Source organism: Panthera leo, chromosome A2 (assembly GCF_018350215.1).
Source record: "Panthera leo isolate Ple1 chromosome A2, P.leo_Ple1_pat1.1, whole genome shotgun sequence".
NCBI classification, from domain to species: domain Eukaryota; kingdom Metazoa; phylum Chordata; class Mammalia; order Carnivora; family Felidae; genus Panthera; species Panthera leo.
The window spans coordinates 58,823,597-58,839,556 of NC_056680.1; the positions used below are offsets into that span (position 1 = coordinate 58,823,597).

At 47.9% G+C, this 15,960-nt stretch overlaps 1 protein-coding gene across 6 annotated transcripts in view; it reads right to left on the reverse strand.

Moving 5' to 3' along the window:
* CHCHD6 (coiled-coil-helix-coiled-coil-helix domain containing 6) overlaps window positions 1-15,960 on the reverse strand; it is a 249,607-nt gene that overhangs the window by 216,098 nt on the left and 17,549 nt on the right. For all 6 annotated transcript variants that reach the window (XM_042912653.1, XM_042912633.1, XM_042912663.1 and 3 more), the window contains exons 2-4: window positions 13,074-13,203; window positions 9,292-9,364; window positions 6,659-6,803 (exon numbers count right to left, since the gene is read on the reverse strand). In XM_042912653.1, the coding sequence (XP_042768587.1) occupies window positions 6,659-6,803; window positions 9,292-9,364; window positions 13,074-13,203 (348 nt within the window). The remainder of the gene's footprint in view (window positions 1-6,658; window positions 6,804-9,291; window positions 9,365-13,073; window positions 13,204-15,960) is intronic.

A 15,960-nucleotide genomic window follows, 5' to 3' on the forward strand; every position in this document is an offset into this window, starting at 1 on the left:
CTCTTTGGCTCTTTACAGAGAAAGTGTGTCAATCCCTGATCTAATCTAGAAAAAAACAGACCGCAAGATTTAGGGAAGCAAAGAAAGGGGCTGTGGATGACCTGCCCATTTTTTTTTTTCTCTTCAGATGATGGCTTTTACCAACCATCTAGGTGCTGACAAACAGATCTCCATGGGAATTCAGGATCTCTATCCGTAGCTCAAATTGGAGGAAGTGTCAGGACAAGGCCACCGGAGTCCCGAGCCACAAAGTTCTAAAACAAACAGCCATGCCAAGTCGCTGCCCCCAGGCGTCAGGCCTCCTCAGCTGCATTATCAGCTAGAGTGCGGCCTGACCCCGGGCCTGAGTCACCAGCCCACCCTCGGCCTTTGTCCACACAAGTTAAACCCAAAGTCTGTAAGTCTCTGGTTAGGAGTCACGTAAACTAGTCGACTCCAAGAGATCGTGACACTGAAAGGCTGCTAGGTTTTGTGAGCATCTGTTTTATTGTTTGAAAAGGAGAGACCTGTGAGCTGCTATCCGGGTACCTGCTTCCACCTATTTGCAGGGGGCACTGCCCCGCACCCCTCATCCACTTGAGCTCTGCCATTCCCTAACCATCCTTGTGCCTCTAAAATTCGCTGAGCACTACTGAGGAGACCAAAATGATCTTGCCACAGCCCCTATCCTCAAGGAGCTTGTAAGCTGAGGAACAAGACTGACGAAGATGTAGGAGGGGGAACTAGGAAGAAGGGGTGTAGCTATAATGAAACCAAAATAAATGGTCCACCTCACTCAGGAGTTCAGAAACCTGCAAATCAAAAACTTCCAAATCTGACATTTTCCTCAAATCCTGGCTACAGACTTCAGAGACCTACGTGGCAGCTTCTTAGAGAGTCTGAACAATAAAAAGATCAACCCCCCCCCCCCCCACTGCCGCCGCAAACTGGAAAGCCGAGCAGGACAGCCATTCTTGGGCAAGTCCTCAGGTGAGGGGCCACATCCACGCAGAGAAGCACTCACAGCTTCTGTCCAGAAGAAGAAGGATTTGGTCCCAACTTCTTCATCCGCTATTTCAGGCCTTTCCCCATATCCACCGTCCAGTGGAAGAAAAATTCTCTCCTTGTGCATCTCTTTTGAGGAGTAAGAAAACCCTCTCTGGAAGGTCACCATCAGACTTGCAGAATTGCATCCCAGACGCACACCTGCCTGCCACACCCTACTCGCAGTGGCCAGGCGGCGTGTCCCCACCCACCCCCGGCTTCCACTCTAGCTGCGCCCTTCATGAGCAACACTTTTTCTCAGCCTTCCCCACCAGGAGAGCCTCTCCTGAGTCTTCAAGAACCAGCCCATGGGTGACCTCCCCACAGAAGACTTTCTTGACCCGCCAGGAAGAGGCCGTTGTCACTGCCTCTTTCCTCCTCTAGTGTCCCCCTGTCCCTTTGGTCGGACACCATAACGCTGTCCAGTCACTTCCGAGAATACTTACATCCCCTAATGAACAGAGCTTCTCTTGATATTTCCATTTATCAAGAAATGAACCCAGGGCCTAACATAATAGGCACACAGAGAATATAGATAGAAAATAATGATTCTTTCATGAAAGAATGATTCTTTTATGAAAGAATCACTCACCAAAAGAGAAATGAAATGAAATGAAAGTTTTTGCTTCCTGTTAGGTATACTGCAAGCCCATACCTAATAATGTGTCAGGAATCCAACAGGCAAGGTCATAAATCTCATTCTCCCCTACAGTAGAGCTCTGCCCATCAGGAGACTCAACCCAAGAAACTACTCTGTTCTGATTTCTCTCTAGAACATTTGGGACTCCAAACATCCTCCCCCAATTCAAAGGAAAGCATACATCACTAACAGGGGCTCCGATGACCCCCCAGGGCCTTCACTCCAATGATATCTGGGACCCTACCAGTCTTCAAGTGACAGAAAACACGTACAAATATATTCCAAAACAGCCCCCTACTGCTCAATAGGAAATGGGAACACTTCTGTCATCAGAAGTAGGTTATAAAAATTATTATCTTTCCTCATCATTAGTTTTATGAACTTTTCCTAATAATGAGCTGAATTATTCCCTCATGCAGAAGATTAAAAAATCAATATTGTAAAAGTCAGAGGCAAAAGAGAGGGCAGGAGAGCACATTAAATGTCAAACTGAACTCAGCACACTCGAAAGAAAGTCCTCCAGACAAGGCTACAGGTTCAAGGGTGCAGGGCTTGAGGACACTAGGCAGAGAGAGAAGGCACCAAGGAGAAAGAAGTAGGAGGCCAGCTCATATAGCCGGAGACCATATCACACCCGCCTCCGGGTCCAACCTGGCCCCGAGGCTGGGAGGATGTGCTGTGATCCAAACACTAGAACCTTAAGTGCTCTGACCACCAGGCTCCTTCAGTCCGCACATGTGGAAGACTTGGATGAGGAAAAGAAAATTCTCTATGCTTCTGTTCAGGTTCTTCTTTCTCCTTTTATTTAAATATTCTAAAGCACAATCTCCACTCGAGGAGCCTGGGTGACTCAGTCAGTTAAGTGTCCGACTCTTATTTCAGCTCAGGTCATGATCTCGCAGTTTGTGAGCTCGAGCCCCACATCAGGCTCCACGGTGCCAGTGTGGAGCCTGCTTGGGATTCTCTCTCTCTCTGCCTCTCTCTCTCTGTCCCTCCCCCTACCCCACTCACACACGTGCTCGCTCTCTCTCTCTCTCTCTTTCTCAGAATAAATAAACTTTTTAAAAAAAAAAAAAAAGGAATTATCTGGGGCGACTGGGTGGCTGTCAGTTAAGTGTCCGACTTCAGCTCAGGTCATGATCTCACCGTCCGTGAGTTCGAGCCCCGCGTCGGGCTCTTTGCTGACAGCACAGAGCCTGGAGCCTGTTTCAGATTCTGTGTCTCCCTCTCTCTCTGACCCTCCCCCGTTCATGCTCTGTCTCTGTCTCAAAAATAAATAAGTGTTTAAAAAAAAAATTTTTTTAAGGAATTATCTCCACTAAAAGTCCCTGCCAACCACAACAACCCAAATGGATGTGATGGCTGTGGCATCGCTCAGCATCAAGGTGAGTGCCTCACGCCCCTGCTGACATACAAAACAGGGCCCGGTCCTAACTTCCTTTCTCCTCTGTTCGCATTGAGCACTGACTGGTTGAAGCCTTCAAAACCACATTCGTGTGTCCCCTTGCATCTGCTACAGCACCAATCAACGGAAACCAACTCCAGCTAACTCAAGCAAAGGAGAGCTGACCGCAGGTAATCGGCAGGTGATTCGATCCTAAAGAAGGCAGGAGAGCCAGACAGAAACGAGTGGGCGTCGTGGAGGTACGGGAGACAGCAAGACAGCCTCGCTAGATGAAGGTCTTCACAAGCAACCCTCGGCTACAGTGAGCAATCCTACCCCGACCTCCGCACTCACTCAAAACAAAAAGGCCTCAGAAAAAGGGTTCGACTGGCTGCCCTTGGGCCCTGGCTATCCCGAGGCCAGGGGAGAAAGGAGATCTAGCTTCCATCAAGGAAGCTGGGCACTGGAATTGCAATCCCACCGAGATAACACACAACAGGAGACGGGCAAATCCCAAAAGAAAACAGGGCACTAACTGCATGGACAGATGGATGCTGGACAGCCAAAAAATGGAACACCCACAAAAGTAGTGAACCAACATTTTCAAAACGAAGGAAGTCACTTGCTTCGCTCTTCCTTAAGAACTCAGGTTCAGAAGAGCATTATCCATCCAGAAACTGGGGGGCATAGAATGCATCTTATTTGAAAGTTTTCCTTTATTAAAAAAGAAAACCCACACACCTGTGGTGAAGGTCATTTAAACCTCTTCCCGCTTGTAAAGGTTCTCCTCCAAGGACAGTCTCAAGGAGGCGGGGACCCAGCCTTCTCCTTTACAGGAGAAAGAAGGGAAGTTGTGAATCCCCTTTCATCGTAATTAACACATTCCAGGTGAGAATGAAGAGACACCACATGTGTAGGCTGCAATTTTCCATGCTAGGTGACTGTCCCACGTGGCCAACTTGGTTTGCTCATGCCATATTGATTAACCCTTCATCTCCAGAACGAGGGTCCTTTCAACTTGGCTGTCAGCACCCTGCCGAGGGGTGACAACCTGCCTGCCCCTCAGAGACTCACTGCAAGATTCTCTAAAACCATGTCCTCACCCCAGTTTCTCTCTGCAGCAACTGATTCTTCACCAGGAAGCCACAGGGTTCTAAAGACACAAGTCAGATCACGTCATCGTCATCCTGATGAACTCCAGGGACTCCTCCGTGGTTTCAGAGCGATGGCGAGCTATTCTGTGGGTCAAGTTTGCGAGGTGGCTTCACGCCTCACTCACCTCTCTCATTGTGTCCCATCACCTCCTCCACACCCGTCTCCCCCCAGATGCTCCCTCAGCCTGGGGGCCCCATATCGCTCAAGGCTGAGTCAAAGTCATGTCTGCTACCAGCAGGTGCACCCCTGCCTTTGCATTCCCAAGCACATCAACCTTACCTCCATTTCACGCTTACTGTCACCAAGTTGCCCTTTTTCTAAGTTTTTGGTTTAAATCTGTCTTCCCCACTAGACTGAAAATTTCCTAAGAGCAAGGACCCTACATTGTTCATATTTCCCAGAGGGCCTAGCTCAACCAGAATTCCTTCTGTACCTGCCACAGCTTTCCATGTCTCTGCAGAGGCCTTCCTCCCCACCACAACCCAGGGCACAGTCCCGCGTGGTCTCATTGCGTCCCCAACTTCCTTCTGTGGAGTCCAGGGTACATCAGGCAACCCACCTGAGACAGGTGCTCGCCTCACAGCCCATGGCCTCTGAGGCAGACGATATTAGATGCTGCTACAGCCACTCCTCCGTCCCCTCTCCCCACCCTCCTTGCTGTGATTTCATGATTTAGAATAAGAACTAAATATTTAATCTTTATCTACTGTTACTGGCACAGAGCTCCTAAAACCCTTGGAATTTCCGAAGTGATGAGAGAGAGAAAGGTGTCTTTTTTTACATTAACGAGAGGACTTTTACATTGGACCTAAGGATGAGGACTGCTTATCAGTGGAGCCAACCAAATGACCAGAGGGTTGGAACTTTCAGCCGTACCCCTGAGCCCCTGGGAGGGGAGGGGAGCCGGAGGTTGAGTTCCATCACCAATGGCCAACAATTTACTCAATCACACCTAGGTAATAAAGCCTCCCCCCAGTTTCACCCTGAAACAACTGGGTTTAAAGCGCTTCTAGATTGGTGAACATGCAGTGGTTCTGGGGGAGTGGTGCACTGGCACAGGACACGGAAGGAAGGTCAACATCCTCTCCCTAAACACCTGGTCCTATGGACCTCTCTCATATGGCTGTTCCTGAGCTAAATCCTTTTATAATCCTTTTAGGAAGTTAAATGTTTCCCTGAGTTCCGTGAGCCACTCTAGCAAATCGGTCAAACAAGGGGGTCATGGGAACCTCTAATTAACAACCAGTCAGCCAGAGGCACAGGTGGTAACCTGGTTTGACTGGTGTCTGAAGTGGGGGAAGGGGGCAGTCTTGTGCACTGAGCCCTTACCCTCTGGAGCCTGAGGATGGAGTTTAACTGTAGGACACCCAGCTGGTGTCAGAGAATTTCTTGGACATGCGGGGGTTTTCCCACATGGAAACAGAACTGGAAGAATTATTACCGTCAGCCCTGATTCTATCTGGATACCCACCCACTGCCCCATGTGACTAGAAAGGAGCCCTCGCTTCAATCAGTGGAGCCCCCCCGTTCCTCTGCAGAGGACTGGGTTAGCCATGGGCGCCTGATGCAATTCAGGCCAATGTGATGTCAGAGGCTTTCTGCTGGGGGCTTCCAGGAAAGTCTTTTCTTCTGAGGGTGGCCCCATCTGCAGAAGACCTGGTAGGGAGCAGGGCAGCTATCTTTGAACTGTGGGGGTGTCTGGCCAGAGAGTGCACTGGCATACTGAGGCCGGCAGAGTGGAAGGAGGGCGGGGCTCCATGATGATGCCAGTGAGCCCCTGAATTAGTCAACCCTGGGACATTTCGAGACTTTTGCCATTGTGAAATAAAGCCTTCACTCACGGCAGTAAGAATCCTAACAGTCTCCAATCACTTAAATGTATTAATAACAGTAACGGCAATAATGGGGCGCTCTTATAATCTGCCAGGCACATGCTAAATCCTGGACAGTTATCATCTTCCCTAATCCCTTGGGCAATCCTGTGTGTGTGCAAACGTCACAATCCTCCACCAAGGCTCACAGACACTGGAGGACGGGCCCAAGCTAGTAAGAAAGGAGCTGGGATTCGTACCCAGGCTGCCTACCTTGAAAACTGTGTTCTCCGTCTCATTATCGCATGCCCCCAAGCCCCTAGTCCTCTCCCTTCATACTCTCCTGGCACACATACCCATTACAACTATGAAGTTTCAGAGTGGGACCAGACTGCTGAGCGATCCAGCCCTCACCATATAAACCTGAGCATCCCCGAGACTGAAAATACAGGCCAGAGGCAGCAAAGCAAGTCAGTGGCAGAGCCAGGGCTAGAGGAACTCAAGCCCCTGATCCCCAAAAAGATACCCTTTCTACAGAGATGAAGCCAGGCCCCAGGACCTCATACAGATCAGGCTCCAGGACCTAACCTCCGCCTCCCAGAGCCGCCAGAGCACTAAAGGCCAGCTCAGAAGACCTGCACTCACCAACTGGGTTGACTTCCGCTTGTCCTGGTCAACGCTGCCCTCCCCCCGCTGCATGGACGCACTCCTGTGCTTGGTGGCTGCCTCTCGTTCCCTCGTCACCACCTGGAACAACTCGTCCTGGACCTTGGCCTGCTCCTGTTTATACCTGTGCCGGAAGAGAGATGCAGATGGTGTGACCGGCAGAAGGTAGAAAAGAAAAGGTCTGCGTCCTCACACAGCTGGCAGGGGCCAGGGGATCTCTGAGGCCAGCGGGAGAGGATCAGGAATCTGTGACGGTCCCCAAGGCAAGGGGATGCAGTGATACTTTCTCAGCCAGGACGGATTAGGAAAAGAAGGAGACCTGACCTCCAGGTGAGGAATCAGACAGCCACGTGCCAAACCAGAGAATCTCAGGGCACGGGTTCAGATCCCTGGCTAGCCACTCCTACACAGTGGGCAGGCGGGGTGGGAAGCCCCACTTTCTTCTGCTTCCACTTGAAAGCTTGAACAGTTTAGATGACAGCAGTCTTTTGTTTGGAACATTGAACTCTCCCGTCCTGAATGTAATCCTACCCTTTGACCTATTTCTGGGCATTCTGCCTAGTAAAATAATCCTAAAGACAGAAAAAAGTTATTAGCACCAAGATGCTCTTACAAGAATTATTTACTATAGCGTAGAAAAATGCAAACAACTTAAGTGTCCAGTATCAAGGTCAAGTTAAAGAATATATGGTACAATGGTATACTATATCATCATTAGACCAATATACACTTAGATTTGTCAATAGGCTGAATCTAAAAAGTGAGAAACAATAAACAATACTTTTAGAAATAAAATTGTTGGGGCACCTAGGTGGCTCAGCAGATTAGGCGTCCAACTCTTGGTTTCGGCTCAGGTCAGGATCTCACGGTTCCTGGGATCAAGCCCCACATTGGGTTCTGTGCCGATAGCAAGGAGCCTGCTGGGGAAATTCTCTCTCCCTCTTTCTCTGCCCCTCCCCTGGCACGTGTACATACATGCTCTTCTCTTTCTCTCTCTCTCTCTCTCTCTCTCTCTCTCTCAAAAATAAATGCATAAACTTAAAAAAATCAAAATGTTTACAAAGCAGGTGTAACAAATGGAAAACAATTATAAAGCTATGTAAAAAAACAACATAAAATTATATATAACTTTATTAAAAAAAACTATAAAAATATATATAACTTGAAAAATAATCCTAAACTAGGGGAAAGAAGACATTTGAAAGAAACACTTCAAAATATTAAGAGGGGTTATTATGAGATGATGAATCTATGGGTGATTTTTTCCATTTTATATACTTCCCGAATCTTTCATTAGCATGTGTTAGGTGAACATTTTTTAAATATTTAAAAGTACAAAAAATAAACAAAAAGGTTCAGGTTAGTTATTCTTGGAGAGGCCTCTTAGGATCAGAGAGGGGAAATTCTTAGAATGTGGGTTTCAATCCATGCCTATGGAACAGACCCAGCTCAGGTGACCTCACTGAGATCGAGCCACCCGACTATGGCTGACACTGGGCCCCCCAAGCTACCTCGCTGGGTCCTCTGCTACAAAGGCCAATGTCCTAAAGGGTGTAGAGGAAGTCAATCAATAACAACCAGTTAACGTTCACTGAGAACTCCCTGGTGTTGGGCTTCAGCGCTTTATTAACATATTTAATCCTGACAATACCCCAGTCAAAGAGATCCTCCAGTTACGGCCTTCGCCAAGGCCTAGAGAAATGCAGTGATCTTCCCAGGTCACTAGTGCAGCACACAATCAGGATGCAGACCTGCACTCTGAGGGCTTCTGTGCCTTAGCCACTATTTTAGCCTCAGGGGAGGGCACGAAGGGCCCGGTTCAGAGGTGTAACCAGCTCTCCGTGGTTGTGGCCTATGTGGATGGAAAGTCACCAACAGCCTGGAGCGGTCCATCTAGGCAACTAGTAAGAATTGTGTGGGCTCTTTTTCTTTCTTCTTCTTACCTCTAAAAATATGCCAGCATGCATACACAGGCACAGAGGGTCCACCCACTCAGCTACTTAGTCCTAGTTCCCCCCCACCCCCACCCCTCCACCCCGACTATACTTCAAGTTGTCATGGCGGGGTACTGGGAAAAGTTTTCAATTAGCACCTCAGATAAACCTCATTGGCTACGATACTGCCACTGTGCAAAGCTAATCCTAACTTTTTATTTTTATTTATATATATATATATATATTTTTTTTTTTTTTTTTTTTTTTGAGAGAGAGAGAGAGAAAACATGAGCAGGGGAGGGGCAGAGAGAGGGAAGGACAGAGGATCTGAAGCAGGCTCTGTGGTAAGAGCAGAGAGCCCAATGTGCAGCTCGAACCCACAAACCATGAGATCATGACCCAAGCTGAAGTCGGACGCTCGCCAACTGAGCCAACCAGGCACGCCGCTAGTCCTAGCTCTTTAAAGTGTATTTTTAAGAACGTCAGCAATCAACACTCCCAGGCTACCTTTGGTGTTTCTTCACCTTAAACTAGGCCCAGCGCCCCCTGTCCGGTAGGGTTCTCGTGCAGTGTAGGTAAGATAAGCGCTCAGACCTTCGGGCAAGGGGAAGATACCCCGAGAGGAGAGAACGCTCCATCAGAGCGCAGGGCCAGGGATGAATGGACACCTGGGCTTACCTCTTGAGGAAATCCTCCTCCACCCCTGAGGGCTGACGGCCACCACCATACTCAGACCTGGGCGGTTTGGAGTCTGCGAAAGGATGAGAAGAAAAGGCCAGTCAGCAGCTCCTCGGGATCAACGAAGGCATGGCAGTCACCTGGGAGAGGGCTCAGGAGGGCACTGCCCTGGATGGATACGCCTTACAGACACAGAACACACCCTTGACCCAGCCAGCCTGGAGAGGCACAGCCTGAAGGCCATCTGCTCCCTCGTTCTTACCAGGACTGCTCACTGCCTGGGGCGAGCAGCAGGCACAGCCACTTGAGTGCCGTGTTCCCAACCCATCACTCCTCATTCTGCAATTACCTCGAATCTAGGTCATCTCCCAAACGCCGGCCCAGAAAGGCTGAGGGAACCCTCTCCTCTGCCTCATGCAGAAAGACCAGCCACCTGCATCCTTTTGAGGGGAGTAGTGGGGCAGCTCCTTCAGTGTTTCCCTTAGTAGCCCATTCTACAGATCTCTAGTCTTAAGAGTGGCAAACACCTCCACATTAATAACATTTTATCTATCACTCCACCTGCATCACCTCTAATATTGTTAGAGGGGAGCTACCTCTTGACAGCCATGACCTTGGCAATTTCCAAGAAACACAATCCACTCCACAGTCGCCACCACTTGGTGACACTGAAGGTTTTGTCACCCTTCCTTCTCCCCACCGCCTTCACCCTTCCCAAACCATCTTTCTGCCAAAGCTCAACACTTTCTGTGGCCTTGGCCACATGTCCCTCCCCTCCAACACAGGTTTCTAAAGCAGCAGAGTCTCAGACTGCACAAGAAAACTGCGAAAGAACCAGGCTTTGGGAGAGAATCCGTGAGGACTTGCTATCCCTCTGCAAAGACCTGTTAAAGCATGCTGAATTCGGAGGCTCCAGCACTCAACCCTTCGGGGAGGCACTTCCAAAAGTAATCACCCTATGCTTCACGCTTGCAGACCACCGCTCACAGAAGGATGGGCATGGCTGTGCTCCGGCCAGTGCGGAGGGCACACCCAAGTGCCTTGTGGTAACATGCCAGGCTCTCAAATGGGAGTAAAAATTAGTAAACTGTTACCCGGTTTTTCCTTTGACATAAGGCTCCCTGTTCTTATTTGTTTACTTACAGCAGCTTTTATTGACATGTAACTGATCATAATTACTTTTGCTTTCCATACAGTTTTCTCTTGTCATAACTACAAAAATAACATATCTACCTGTGGCAGAGAATGCGACACTGACCCACACTCCCACCTTCCACGCAGGCGCCTGTCCACTTCCCTGCCCCCTTGGTGGCACTCACTATTTTACGTGTGTCTTTCACTATTAGCCAAGCGGAGAATCTCATCACATGTTTATGATGATTTGTGCACATTTTCTACTAAGCTGTCACAGATCTTTAAGAACTCTCAATATTAGGACTATTACTACTCTGTCGTGTGACAATTCTCTAGTTTATCATTCATTCTTCATTTATTTTTTCTAAGTTGCCTAATTTCTTATAGTTACACTTCCCACTTTTTGTCTCAACTCAGGGTTTCTTCACTTGACGAAGTGCTTAGAAAATCTACTTATTGTACTTGTATGTACTATTATTGTACTCTTATGGTTTCGATTCGTACATTTAAATCTTTTATTTCCTCTGACATTTATTCTGAGGTATGGTGTGACATAAGGATTTAATTTTAACTTCTTTCTCTAATCTTGTTCCATCGCTAAAATAAAAGCAAACATTGATTTTAAAAGTAAAAATATCTTAAAATTAGTCAACTTCAAGACAGCCCATTTATGCTGACTATTCTTCAGCACTCAGAAACTCAAACTCACAATCATTTAAACAGTAAAATACTTTGTTACAACTAAAACCAAATGACAAATGAACCAACACTCTTGCTCCCTGAACTGCTAAAACCTACCAAAGACTAAAACCAAGGCCTCTTTTAGCTTCCGAAGTCGAAACTGACGTGTGCATGATACATTTTGGCATTCTTGGCTTCTTTCATCACTTTTTCCCTCTCCCCAGTTAATTCAGTTTATGAAAGTGTACTGGGTGGGGCACCTGGGTGGCTCAGTCGGTGAAGAGTCCAACTTCCGCTCAGGTCATGATCTCATGGTTCATCAGTGCGAGCCCTGCGTCAGGCTCTGTGCTGACAGCTCAGAGCCTGGAGCCTGCTTCTGATTCTGTGTCTCCCTCTCTCTCCGCCCCTCCCCCACTCATGCTCTGTTTCTCAAAAGTAAATAAATGTTAAAAAAAAATTTTTTTTAAGTGTACTGAGTTACAGCCCTCTTCAACCCCCTCTCTCACCAGCTGCTGTAGGTATCGGGGGAGCCACCCTTTTTGTTAAAGTAAAAGAGCGTCATGTGAGGGTTTCAAGAATCTCACTCACCCCTTCACTGATACTCAAAAAGATCTCAGGGCAGGTTCAGGAAGCCCTGAAGCAGACAATACAGGGAAGAGCTGGTAGAAGGCCTGGCCAGAGTCCCTGGCTGCAAGTATGCAGGCAGAGCTCTCTGGCCACTGCACAGAGGTCTGTGACCTGGCCCCTGAACACCGCCCCGACAGCTCCCCTTTCCTCGCACTTTGTACTCCAGAGATAGCAAATCGCTTCGAGGGCCCCACACAGGCCAGGCTGTACCACACCTCTGGGCCTCTATTTATGCAGAGGCGAATACCTGAACCACTGCTCTATCTTTCAAAATCCAGTTTAAACATCATCTCCCCTTGAAGCCCCTCCCTAAAATAATGAGGCACTCCTCTGTGCTACCCTGGCCACAGGCATGCTTCTAGGACATCACGATACATGTACCCTACAGGGTTACACATCCAGCCCCCTCACTAGAGCCGTGAGCCGTAAGGGAGGCATCCCCGTGTACTCATCGCTGTGCGCCAGCACCGGGCACACGCGCCCTGATCCCCGGCCAGCAGTCAGCAAACGCTGAGTGGACAGGATACAGCTCCTGCCTTCTCCAATGTTACAACCTCATACGGAAGACTGGCAGAAAAGACAAGTTGCAGGCAATACCTAAGACCCAGCTTCTCATAAACAAGTGTTTATGGGACAGAGCAGCCGCGGCCCCAAGGACTTTCCTTGGGGGTAATATCTTAGTATTTCTGCACCTTATATCCTTTCTGAAATTGTCGCATTCCGTTGTTTGCTGAAAGTCATTCAGAGAAAAGCACAAATGTCCTCATCTGTTATGGGCCCCAGAGAAGAGGGATAAATGAGCTCCGGCCAGCGTAGGCGTGATAAGAGAAACTCCTGAAATGGGCAGGCTGGCGGGCCCTTCCAGGAGGCCACAGTGACCCATCCCAGCAGCTGGGCCAAGGACCACCTCACGTGAGGGCTTGCTTCGAGACGCTGAGGCCAATGCCCAAATCATGGCCTCAGTTCCTCCACGCTGCCCCGATTCCCATAAATCCCTGTCATTCTTTGAACCACGCCAAACAGTAACGGCAAAGCTTCTCTCGGGTCCTCAACAGCGACTTCTTACCTGCATTGCCGAACCAAGCCCTTCGGCCTCATTTGTCACTCACTGAGAAACTGGAACAGTGAGGCAAGCCGGTCTGGCCCCAGGCACACGCGCTCTGAGCAAAGGTGCTGTCATGCGCAGAAAGCCACACTCTCCCGAAAAGCAGTTACCAGAAACGTCACCCAGAGACAAACGGGAGCCACACTGGCTGTCAAATCTGTTCTGACAGGAAGGCTACTTGCCACCGCTTCCCCACCCCACCCCCGTCCCCCAGAGTCCCTGCAACCATCCATACCTTTCTCGGGGCCTTTGGAGGAGCCACCCGTAGAAGGCGTAGAAGACGGAGGGGCAGGAGGCGGAGCTGGCTCCCCAGCTTTGCAAGGCTGGTTGGGATCCTTCATGCGGTTAACCACATTCTCGGACAGCTGGGGGAAGAGGTGAGGATGGGAAGAGAGGGACAGGGAAAAAGTTTCATCATAAAAACCTCTGGAAATGCAGACTGCCCTTCATTCATGCCCCTGAGCGCACCACTTCCTCCAGACCAACTTCAATAACATAATCCTCCTCAAAACCTCTCAAGGTGGCCCAACGCCTCGCAGGTTGGTGCCAAAGCCCCGTGTGGGCCGCCCAGCGCACGTCGTCTGCCGGCTTTCCAGCTTTGTTTCCTGCTGCTCCCTGCACACACCCTGCATGCCACGGGGCCACCTTCCTCACCTCCTCCGCATTCATTGCGCGGCTCCTCTGCCCAGAACCACCAGCAGCGGTCCATCCCCAGTACGTCTCCACCTGTCCAAAACTTCCCCTTCCTTTGAGGGCATCTCAGTGTCCCTCCTCCATGGGACCTTGCCTGACAGCACCCAAGATAAGCATCCATTGTCCCCTTCCGTTTTACTCCCATCACAACACGTATGCTCTTAGGGAAGCACAGCAGGCCCTACCTGCCTCATCCAAAAGATGTGCAAACACCTGGAGGGCCGGGGCGACCTCCCACCCCCCACCCCGCCCCCATGTACCCCCGGCACCACACATAGAGCAGACATCGCAACCCGGCTGGACCCCTTCCACCACGGCTCCCGCTAAATGAAGACTGGATAACCGACGCTTTCATTCATTTCAGAGGAAGTGAAATAGGCATGAGGGTGTCATAAAACAGTTTACTGAAATGAAACAGCAAGCTAGGGATAAATCCAGAATAAAAACCCTTTAGAGTTCACTTCAGTAAATATTTATTAAGTACCTAATATGTGTAAGGCATCATAAAGCACAGTTGAGGGAAAAACGTTAAAGATGACTTTAAGACAAAAGCCATAATCAGCAACTCCACTTCCAGGTATCCAGCCGAGAAAACTGCTCCCACATGTACAGGGAAGAAATGGAATAGAAAAAAACAAAACAAAACAAAACAAAAAAAGGCAAAAACATAAATATGCAACAATACGGAACTAGTTAAGGAAATGATGGTGTACATCTTCTACGAAGTATTATGGAGCCATTAAGAAAGAATGAGGTAGGGGCACCTGGGTGGCTCAGTCAGTTAAGTGACCGACTTCAGCTCAGGTTATGATCTCATGTCTCGTAGGTTCAAGCCCTGCATCGGGCTCTGTGCTGACAGCTCAGATTCTGTGTCTCCCTCTCTCTGCCCCTCCCTTACACTCTCTCTCTCAAAAATAAATAAACATTAAAAAGAAAGAAAAGAAAGAAAGAAAGAAAGAAAGAAAGAAAGAAAGAAAGAAAGAAAGAAAGAAAAAGAAGGAAAGAAAGAAAGAGAAAGAAACAAAGAAACAAACAAAGAAACAAAGAAAGAAAGAAAGAAAGAGGTAGGTGTGCCTGGGTAAATCAGTTGGATAAGCATCTGACTCAATCTCGGTTCAGGTCATGATCTCATAGTTCGTGAGATCGAGCCCCGCATCAGGCTCTGCACTAACAGTGCAGAGCCTGCTTAGGATTCTCTTTCTCCCTCTCCTTCTGCCCCTCCCCTGCTCACTTGCTCTCTCTCTCTCTCGCAAATAAACTTTTTAAAAAAAGAAAGAATGAGGTAAAACGTACAACTAACATGGAAGGGTTTAGGGGATAATGCTCCTGATTTTTTAAAGTCATAGAACCCTTTGTATAGCTCAATTTTTTTTTATTATTTTAGAGAGAGAAAGAAAGAATACATACACACAAATGCATGTATCTACTCAGAGGTAAACATCAATGAGGCTACACAGGAAACACAATGGGTACATCCTGCAAGTGGGCTCAAGGGCAGCTGGGGCAGGACATTCACTTTGGGCACTTGTGTGTTTTAAACTGTTTACCATGAACATTTGTTAGCAACAAAAGATTATAATAGTAATAACGGAGTCCCTCTAGTGTTTCAAATAAACACAAATTAAATAATTAACGGTATGGGGCAAGAGAAGACCAAGCGTATACAGCAGTGGAAGAAACTGAGAATCCAGAAATAAAGCTGTATATCTAAGTTCAACTGATTGACAAGGTGCCAAGACAATCTAATGGGGAAAGAACCCCCATTTGTCTCTTCAACAAATAGTGTAGGCAGAGCTGGATTTCGATATGTGAAAGAAGGAAGTTGAACACCTACCTCACACCGTATATAAAAATTAACTCAAAATGGACTGGAGACCTAAATGTAGGAGATAAAACAACATACAGGTAAATAAAAGGAAATATAAGGGTAAGTCTTTATGACCTTGGCTTTGGCAGTGAGTTTAAAGATATGACACCAAAAGCACAAGCAACCAAAGCAAATGAAGTTGTTTTGGACTTCCATCAAAATTTAAAAGTTTTATGTACCAAAGACCCAATAAAGCAAGTGACAAGGCAACCTACAAAATGGGAGAAAATATTTGCAAATCATACATGTGACAAAGTCTACATATCTAGAATAAGAGAAGAACTCCCACAACTCAGTAATACAAAGAAAAATAACCCAATTTTTAAAGCGAGCAAAAAGATATATGAATAGATATTTCTCCAAGGATATATGAATGGCCAATAAGCAAATGAAAAGATGCTCATATCATTAGTCATTAGAGACATGCAAATTCAAACCACAATGAAATACCACTTCATACCCACTAGGAAGGCTATAATCAAAAACTCAGAGGGGTGCCTGGCTCAGTCGGTTAAATGTCAACTTTGGCTCAGGTCATGATCTTGCAGTTCATGGGTTCGAG